The following is a 10,158-nucleotide window of genomic DNA, read 5'->3' as shown; positions in this document are numbered from 1 at the left end:
TAAGATAATTTGTTAACAGTCATTACTGTAAGTTGCGCTTATAGTACAAATATCGTTTTATAATGCAAAAAAGCTCCAAAAAAGGCAGATGAAAACAAGTTTAAAAACAAAAGGCAGGAAAGATGAGAAAAAAAAAAAGAAAAAGAAAAAAACGGAGAAAGGACTGGAAGATAGGGAAACTCAGAGGAGTTCCTTACTTTCATCCCAAAATCCTAGTTCTCATCCATACTACTAATTCTCTTGATCGATTCAATAGCTGCCGTAGCTAAACATCATCATCCAGCCTTCATGTTACATATCATTCCTTTCTAATAGAGTGAATTCGTAGAATCCGTTCGTTTATGCTAATGAGTTTTCACTCAAAGCTAATGAGAAGAACAATAGGCCATTTGCGAATTACTGTTAGTTTCATTTTCAAAGCGAGTCCTGGTGCTCATTCTTTTTATGTGATTATAGGTTTTCATTCACATCTTCATTACTTGACTGTTTTAAATCTATATTTTGAGGTTAACAGTGCTTTTATCCCACAAATTTAGGACAAAGAATATGTCGTAATTACTCTTTCATACTGCTTGTTGTTGGTATGGTTAATAAAGTACTCAAGAAATTAAGGCAAGCTGAACGCCTTACCAAAAATATCGGTAAGGGGACAAATACGTGCATGCCGAGCACTCTGATAGAGCTTACATGCAACTTTAAAATATTTTGCCTCATATCGGATTTGGGACCTTGTCACCACCGATCTGTTGGATTTACCTCTGCGACTGTGACATAGATATTCTGTCGATGAAATCTATGTGGTATGCGGGTACTTTAACAGGAGCTTACTAAGAGCGACATTTAAGGGCTATAGCCGGGTACATTTATAGACTCAAGCGGACAGTTTCTTTTGGTGCAGTAAAAGAGCATTCATCCTGTTCATTTAGCTGCGGTTAGGCTATTTACAAACTGTTTTTACCACGAGTTGAATATTTAGAGGGGTACTGAGCGTTTTTAAGTGTTAATAACTTTCCTCACGCCAGACTAATAAATTTTAATATTACACCTAAACTTTTCAACGTGCACTTTCCTAAAAAATTTAACTTTTCAAATTTTTTATCTTTCTATAAACACCAATGTTTCAGTTCTTATAGTTGTTGTTGTTGTTATTTTTTTCTCTCCCTTTCTCTCTCCTGCAACAGTCTGAACACAAAGGTCGCAGAGAATCCGGCTGGTTGCTATCAACTTGACTAAAATCCAGTGCATGTCTCAGTTTTGAAAATTCAATTGAAGCTCTCTTTAATAAATGGCCTCATCAAACTTAGGCTGTCTCAATATGGCTCCACCGTTTAATTTCAAGGGCCATTAGTCAATACCATTTAGAGAGGGGGACATTGGAGGTTTTCGGTTAAATGATTTTGGCAATTTTTTGGATCGGTTTTTGGTTTTTGCGCGGAAAAATTCGCTTTTTCGGTTTTGGTGCTTCTATCTGTTTGCGGTTTTTTCAGATGTGATGTCCTACTCGGTTTGCCGTTTTCCCATTTGTTACCCGATCTCTGTTCGCGAATTTTCACCTTCTGCTTGAGTTTCTAATTAATTGAACTTTGTTTTAATGTTGTAAACTGCGCCGTGTAGTTTCATCTTTGCCTTTGCATGTTATGACGGTAAACACTCAACAGTCAATTCAGGTCGCGTGGAACCAATTGTTTTGTTACAATCAAATCTTCCGATGAAATTTCATCTAACTTCTTGAACGTTCAATGTAAAGTTATCATTTCTCTGTGGAGGTTTTCAGAGCTGTAGGAGAGCTTTCAAAAAAAATTTTACGAATTTTCGTAATTCAAACAGCTTGAGACAAATGATGGTTTTGTATGCGGTTTTCGGTTTTGATCAATATCTGCTGCGGGTTTTCGGTTTTGGCCGGTTTTTTGTGTGCAGTTTTGTAGTTTCTTGTGGAACCAATGCCCAACCTCAATGTGTCATTTCAACAAGGCGGAGATTATTTTTTGCAGTAAAGTGATATCGAGAGACTCTTAACAAAGATATTATTATAGAATCACGCTGGACATTTTGATATGCATGTCCTTGGATACAAATTGTCGAAGGGTTTGATTTTCATCTGGAACTGATTTGATATTTTCTTCTTTCCTATAAAATCATGTTTAATCTGATTAATCATGATTTTTTGAGAAATTGTCAAATCAGAAGAACAGATGAAGGATAATTTATGCATTGGCAATCCATCAATCACTTCTAAAAATTTAACAATTTAAATTTAATCACATGTAAATTGCAGAGGGTTTCTAAGATGTTTTTTAGAAGATAGTTTTTAAAAATCTTAGACTGAACCAAATTAATGTCTTCCACGATTGTGATATACTGACTTCAATATCTTACTTTTAACACAGCTAATCATCCCGTGTTCTTGGACATTCTCTTTAATTCTTACCAGAACATATGTCAAAAGTGGACTTAACCTTGAAGAAAACAGTCTGAAATGAGAAGATAGGTTGCATTTTTCAATGAAACCTAATTCAAAGAGAGAAACCTCTTTTGTAATTGGCCAGCATGTCCCATCTTACATATTTAACCTTCGAACATTATTTCAAATTTCTAAAACTTGATGTACATATGATGAACTAGTTAATGGCTGGATCTGGTTAGCCCACATGCGGAAATATGCGGCACCCCAGTCATGATGCACAGACTTTGCTGCCCTTGGTTTATAATTCACAACCTCAAGCCAAATATTTTCCTGTGTGGCCTCCTCACTCAGTCAGTAAGTACATAGTATTTCGCCTTAGATATTCCCTGTATCTCAAAGTTCAGTTCTTTTTCCGTTTCTTAACTCTCAGAAAGCATTTGCAATCTCAGATGTCCATAATCAAGATATTATTTCTATGAAACATGATGACTGTTCTTGAAAAATCGTCTGGTTATGACTCACAGACAGAGGAGTGGAAAAATGAAAACATTGCTTTTCATTACCTATGCACTTCCTAATGTCCACAAAGCTAGTGTTATGTTTGCTGCCAGCAACAGTGTTCCAAGAGTGAGAATGATATTACACAGCATGTTCCTTTGATCTTCATTTGGTATAAATGAGGTAAGTGTGTGATCCACGAGAGCGAATAATGCCCACTGACCATCTAGTGAGTAACAAGGAACCATGTTGAGCAATGCTAAGGCTCCAGACAAAGACACCAAATATCTTCATGGAGTCAAGGAAAAACTCTTGTTGTAGAAAATTAAGAAATTTTGAGCTATGATGAGTGAGGTCCTGGAAACAATATACAATACTAACAACTACATTTCAGTACAAACTTAATTTTATGAAATTGTGTGACTCCTGAGTTTTTACCTCAAAAAGTCATTCATTTGAAGCTTTTGAAGAAGTTTGTGCCACTTCCTGGCAAGAGAAAAAACTGAATCGAAATTAACTCACAGGACATTAATTTTTGTTTGTCCTGGACATGTACTGTAATGTTACCTTTGAATCCCTAGATGTGATATCCAAGAAAATGACACCACATTTCACAATAGGTAAAAGAACAAGAAGTTTTATTAATATTTGAGAGACAGCTACTAAAAATTTGAGCTTGAAGCCTAGCTAAATGTTTCTGGGGTGTTTAAGTATTTAATAAGTTTCTGATCACCTTCCTCTATACATGTCTTTACAGAATCTTCAATTCTAGACCTCTCTGACAACTTTTTAACAGAGATCTTGCTTGAATTACAACTTCTTCACCTCAGTTATTAGAATCCTCTAAATGATGCAACAGTTCATCCATAAACGATAAAGCCATGTTACAACTTTAAAAGATATGTTTAAAAGGATACATTAACAGCATCTCCAGCATATTTGGAATTTCCATGGGCAGAAGATAATTTCGAGGTAGATAATTGATCACTCCAACTGAAAATACAAGAGACAAAATCTCAAAATAAGTCTTCTGTCATGTGCTCTGACAAAGGGTTCATGCTCGAAAATGTCAGCTTTAGAAACTGTTACAGTTATCAACCCACATTTATTTACCATCTCAGCTGAAAAAACTCAATAATCTTGTAATTTCCCACAACAATGCAGCACTGCAGTTTCTAAAGCATCTATTAATATAATTCACTAACTTGTCTAACAATCAATGTTAGTATCAAAACCTTGAGCGAAAATTAATCACAGTCCAAATTTGCCATGTACCTCTCAACAATGTTCTGTTTCCTTTACATTATATACCTGTGTACTGAAGAAGTAAAGGATCCCCCACATACAGCACATCCGTACCCTTGCTTCGTATGATTCTTAAAAGACGACTGGAGTTATCCAATGATGGATGAGCACAAACTTTATCACCTGTATATATTGAAGAAATTGCAAAATAATTATCAATAATGTGACTTACTAAAATGACTCTTACATTGGACCTGTGTCACAAGAGGGGAAAACCAGTAAGGGATATTAAAATGTAAAGCATTCAAATTCATATTAAAATAAATCTCATTTACATGGTAACATTGTAATAATAATATTCTCCTTTGCAGAATTCTTTGTTCTTCTGGTTTCCACTTGGTAATTAATTGATAAGAAAAAGTTAAAGGTCAGTTAAGCCTTGATACAAACCTGGTCCATCACAGTCTGTTGGTAGGCCACAAAGTTGTCTGGATTGCATGGTGCTTCTTGCTGGGAGACATGCATAGCCCTGTGATATAATGAAACAGAATTGTATGACTTAGACTGGTGTTGCCCTTAACCTTTTAAATCCCAGAAGTGATCAACATGTAACTTCTCCTTATAATTTCCAAACATTTTCCAGCAAAACAGGTAATGAGAATACCCACACTTATCAAGGAGAAGTTGTTACCCTGATCAAACAACATATTCTTGTAACTAATTTACATGGAAATGTGTAGCAGCCAAAAGGGAGAATTAATAACCAGAGTTTGGGAGTTACAGGGTTAGAAAGATTAAGAGGGAAAGAAGAAATAAAAGGTATGAGTGGAAGGGAAAGAACCTCTAGAATTGATGTAAAGGAAAGCAAGGAGAGAACATGAAGGATGGAAGGGGTGGGCAGAGGGAGAGAGGAACAAAGGGTAAAAGAAAAGGAGAAACGTAAAACCAAAAGGATAAAAGGTGATGCCAAGAGGCAGAGAAAGCAAAAGATGGATGAAAGGGAAAAGAAAAGAAAGCAAGGAAAGGCAGAATTTGAATTACCTTTGAGTGGCTCAGAGACTGATACTTAAAACAGAACCTTGACGATGTTGAATTCTGACAGCAGTCATAGACTCCTCCACTGTATATTGCACCTTGGATATCAAGCAAAGTTCAAAGTTCCAGTGTTAGAGGACAGAGTTGCTATTACTAATAAAAAGTTAGTTAATAAATTAGAAAACTACCATGGCCTAACTACCTGGTGTACTCTGCACATAGCACTGCCCCTTTCACTTCTGGAATTAGTAGTGAAAATTTTTAATCAGCAAAAGAAAATATTGACAACCATCAAAACTGCCAAACAAACATTAAGTCCTGTTAACTCTCCCCTTCCTGATGATTTTTCAGAGTTTTTGTGCCATGGATACCTCTCCACTCAAGGGTGAACAAGACCACCAGGATACCTAATGGGATGCTCGATGGATGGAGAGGGGAGGGGAGGGAACCTGCATGTTCATCCCAAGAGGAGCAGCTGCAGTACTTCGAGATCTTTTTACCTTTAGAGGAGTTCTTCCTGGCGATGGTCAGCATGTCTGTGCAGTAGCCATGTTGGGGGGAACTGAGTGTTTTACTTATACAACTGTTCCAATCCTGTTTGTTATACACCTGACATCCATATAGTGACAAGATAGTGTCACCACGTGTTATACTACCATGCACTGGGGATTCCTTAGGGAGAAAAAAAAGGGAAAAGTTTATTTCTTGTTCAATCCACCTTGGTTATTTAAAATTACAAAACACTCCAGTGTCATGCACAAGCACGCATTCTAATGAGCCTTGCACACTTCAGTGTAGCATGATTAAATAAAGTACAGTTGTTGTTTTATTGTGTTTTTAAAACAATTAAGTGACAAATAAAGTATAATGTAAAGAAAGTTGTTTTTCCATCTTGTCAAAGACCTGAAACAAAGAAACAAACTCTGAGTCCCCATTCAAATTCCCAACTCTCTGTGCTGTAGCACAAGGGTTTTTGTTTGCTTCTACTTACTTTTAAAACTTTCAATACCACAGCACCTTGACCAGTGGCATAGATTGGAACCAGCAAATAAGGTAGAGACCACAGCAACACCAGACCTACTATGACAAGCACAGAATTATGCCACACACCAGCACAGTAAATCCTCAGTTGACGCAATGGAGAGATGACAGTCAAATGTTCAGTGTACAAATCTACAAAGGCACCAGGATAAACAGCCATGAAGAACATTCCAAATCCATTCACTCTAACTTGTTCTCTGCAAAAGAGGTGAGTTAGATGTTTTGAAAAGAAGGGTAACTGGCACATGGAGTAAACAAAGAAAAATTAACCATCTAGGAACTATGGTGGTGCTTGTCACTCTAAAATATACATTTGGAAATGTCATGTGTTACCACGACATCATAGTCTTTTTTGTCTTATGTGTAATTTAATCAGTAAATGATAAGTTGAGTAAATGAATCCAAGTGTATAGATATTCTCATGAGAACTACAGCCACAAATGCTGGTGCATAAATTCATTTTATTTGACCTTTTGCATTATATGGAACAGAGGTGATGAAAGAGTGTAGTAAGAAACATTTGATGAGGTTATCCCAAACATTAACATTGTGAAGAAAACCTTAAAAAATTGATTACTTATGTAATGGTTTATGTAATGATATTCTGACTTTGTAACCCTTTTACTCCCAAAAGTGATTAACTAGAAAATTCTCCCTATAATATCCATAAACTAAAACGAACAGGTAGTGAGAATACTCAAACTTATCAGGAATAAACTGTTATCTTGATCTTTAAGCAAATTCTCCAAACTAATTTACAAGTCAGAAAGTGTGTAGCATTTAGAGGAGAGAATTAATCATCAAATCTCAGGAGTTAAAGGATTGAAAATTATACAATAAACAAAATACACAGGACAAAGTAGTGGTAAGTGTGGCCTTGCCACACTACACAAAGGGTCTTTTGTAAAAGTTCTCAAAGGCTTTTTCACTTGAGCTTCAGCACTAACAGGAGCCTGTTTGCTGGCTAAAGAACAATGAGCTACACACCTGACAGCAGAAATAGCATGTCCAAATTCATGGAAAACACCACTAACTGTCAATGTGATGAGGTAGTACAAGACTTGACTCCAAGGTACATTCACTCCTGGCATCTGTTAAATAAGTAAAATACTATAACATGTGAACATCACCTATTGGAACTGAACCTAAATAAGTAAACTTGTCAATTTGACTTTTTGCAGTTTTGCCATCTAGCAATTTTAAGTGTGATAATTGAAATTTCTGACTCTTTCACTCACAGGAATGGCCAAGATGTACTTTCTCCTTATAATATAAACACAATATTAAGCAGCCAAGTGATCAGTGTAGCAAAAAATAGTAACTAGGGGATTATCATTTGAACTAATAACAAATTGCCAGAACAAAATTTATAGAAAATTTATAACAGACTGTAAAAGAGAATTTTCATTGAGGTATTAGGAGTACAAGGGTTAAATTTTACTCTAAAAAAGACTTCAGGTTATCAAAATGTTGGCCACTCTCAATGCCAACAGCCCTTTTTAAAACTTCTCTATCTTTGCATCACACTTCACACCTTTGACCTGCAGATAGCAGATGCTAATCAAAGCAGGTCGATTTTCTTCTTAACTAAATTAAATTGAATTAATTACTTTGGAAACAATACAGATTGAAATAAAGAAATAACACATAAAAAGACATAAATAGACACACAAGAAAAGAAAAAGGAAAATATAAGACATTCGTTGTAAAAGAGAAAAAAATTTCTGAGTGTACAAAAAATATCAGCAGTATACAGAGGTATCAGAGGCCTTAATTTTTTTCTCACATATATCTCTTTTCCACTGGAAATCTTTTTCACAAATACCAAATAAAATCACTTACCACAGGAGTTAACACCTGCTCTGGTGCATCTTTAGCAAAGGCTTTATACAGAGTTAGACAAAGGATAACAACCGAAGCAAACATTAACAGAACACCGACTACGACTCCCACAGAAAACCACACATGCAATAAGTAAGGGTGCATCTTTCCAAATCTGACAAATGATCTGTTGAAGCTTGTAGTATACCAGCGCACTTGACATGGTGACAAAGAAATGCCATTATTTTCAAGAAACTCTTTATATCTTCGTGAGTATTTTCTATAATTCTAAAACACAAAAATAAAATCAAATGTTTGTTTCATGGTAAAAATATGATCGCAACTACTTTTAAAGATTATCAAATGGCAGCTACACTGATATGTATCGCCATTAAAAAGTTTGCTATCTCAGCAATGTGCATTATAACCCCTCTGTCATAAAACAATTTCTTTTTTTTTTATAGATGAAGGAAGTTGTAATTTAACTACATTCATTTATCACCTTGGACTGTGGGACTTATTCAGGGAGGGTGCTTATTAACTCTGCCTATTAACTGCTCTGTCACAAATGTAGCACTTGGTCGAGGAAGGTGCTTAATCAAGGGTGGTACTTATTCTAGTGTATCAATTGCAGCTGATTAGCATGGAAGGAGAAGTTAGGTGAACAGTGTCAAGCATAGGAAATTGTCCAAGTTGCACTTGGTTTCAATCTGGCATCTGATTGTTTGAGACACAGGACCAATCAGAGGGAACAGCAAAGCAAAACCAAAGCAATCCTTGAATGGAATACTTTTGTCACTCAAGCGAAGATTGCTGTATCAGAAAGTTAGACTCTGAGCCAACTTATAGATCTGTTCACCCTTTTTCTAGCCCCAAGCAATACTGCTCTTTGTGCATTTCTTAAGCTGATCATTACTTTTATTCTCATAACCTGAATGTGTGATTTAGTGGTAATGTTGAGAGGAGAAATAAGATGCTAATCACTCTCGGGAGGTTAAAGGATTAAAAGGAAACCCAACGCATAGGAGTAACTAGCCTTGGAAGACAAGAGAGAGGTTTTCCCTGAATAGTTTCAAGATTTCCCTTAATAGTTTCCCGAGATAGTTTCACGATAAAATTGAAAGTGCTCCGAGACATCATCGAAATAATATTGTCATTTCAGGTCCACGGATGTGTAATGATCAAGCTTACTACACTTACCTTTAGTAAGGCATTAGAAATGAATACGATGGTCCAAAAACCAATTATTAAAACAATGCTCGACATATGAGCAATGTCCCCTCTATCTGGCAGTGTCTTCCCAACCTCCAGTTATTACTCTTCATGCATAAACTGACTGTTGTCGGTCACATAGACCAAAAAAATCGAATTTTCTTCAGCGAAAACTTAAAAATTGATGGCAAAATCTCCTAAGCGTAAACTGTGATTCTGCCCGATTTTTTCTAGCTAATGATCGATAATCCTCTTTTTCACAGCAGTCGTACATGCGGTTTTACAATTAGTGGAGAAAGTCACGAGGTTCGTTGTTCAAACATCTTGCAAACCAGCAAACTCGCGAATTTTCAGAAAAATATTCCAAACCCATTCACGATACATAGCTTTTGATGCTTTCTCACTTACAGTCTTTCTACACAGTAACTGAATATCACGAAAGATTTATGATCACAATTCCAGCCATTGTAATCAAGACAAAAATAGTTAATCGCTAATAATCAAGGTTCCAGTTTCCCCTCTTTCCTGCGGCCCAAGCGTACTTCTACCTTGAATCCCGCATGGGAGGGGTGGGTGAATCAGATATTGGACTTCAAAATTACTTCCAGGCGCAAAAAGATGGCTCGACATAAAAGATAAGAGATATTAATTGTTCGCGTCTCAAATTAGCTCGGGATTCTTAAAATATTGATGCTGTGTATATTCTGTTTGAAACCTTGTTATTCGCTCTACCGAATAGATTCTGATCCGTGATTGATTCGCGCCCAGTCAATAAATGAGGTACTTGGACTAAGCTCGAGGACCATTGGATCAATCTAAAGAAATCTGGCAAATGACCACGCCACATCACCATAACATGGGTCTGACATAGAAGCAGAGGCTCTACTTGGAACCGGAATTCC

At 36.3% G+C, this 10,158-nt stretch overlaps 1 protein-coding gene across 1 annotated transcript; it reads right to left on the bottom strand.

Annotated features, from left to right (window-relative positions):
- Positions 1-2,233: 2,233 nt before the first annotated feature.
- Positions 2,234-9,785, bottom strand: LOC113672162 (membrane-bound transcription factor site-2 protease). Its single transcript, XM_027188441.2, has 10 exons — positions 9,245-9,785; positions 8,066-8,332; positions 7,211-7,314; positions 6,174-6,420; positions 5,683-5,854; positions 5,189-5,280; positions 4,598-4,676; positions 4,214-4,330; positions 3,820-3,895; positions 2,234-3,190 (listed from the first exon to the last, which is right to left on the bottom strand). The coding sequence occupies exons 1-10, from the start codon at positions 9,308-9,310 to the stop codon at positions 2,968-2,970; spliced, it is 1,443 nt and encodes a 480-aa protein (XP_027044242.2). The 5' UTR covers positions 9,311-9,785; the 3' UTR covers positions 2,234-2,967.
- Positions 9,786-10,158: the final 373 nt, after the last annotated feature.

The sequence above is a fragment of the Pocillopora damicornis genome, chromosome 8 (genome assembly GCF_964200805.1).
Source record: "Pocillopora damicornis chromosome 8, jaPocDami1.2, whole genome shotgun sequence".
NCBI classification, from domain to species: Eukaryota; Metazoa; Cnidaria; class Anthozoa; order Scleractinia; family Pocilloporidae; genus Pocillopora; species Pocillopora damicornis.
The sequence above is the reverse complement of the archived record's forward strand: the minus strand, read 5'-3'. Positions and strand labels throughout refer to the sequence as shown.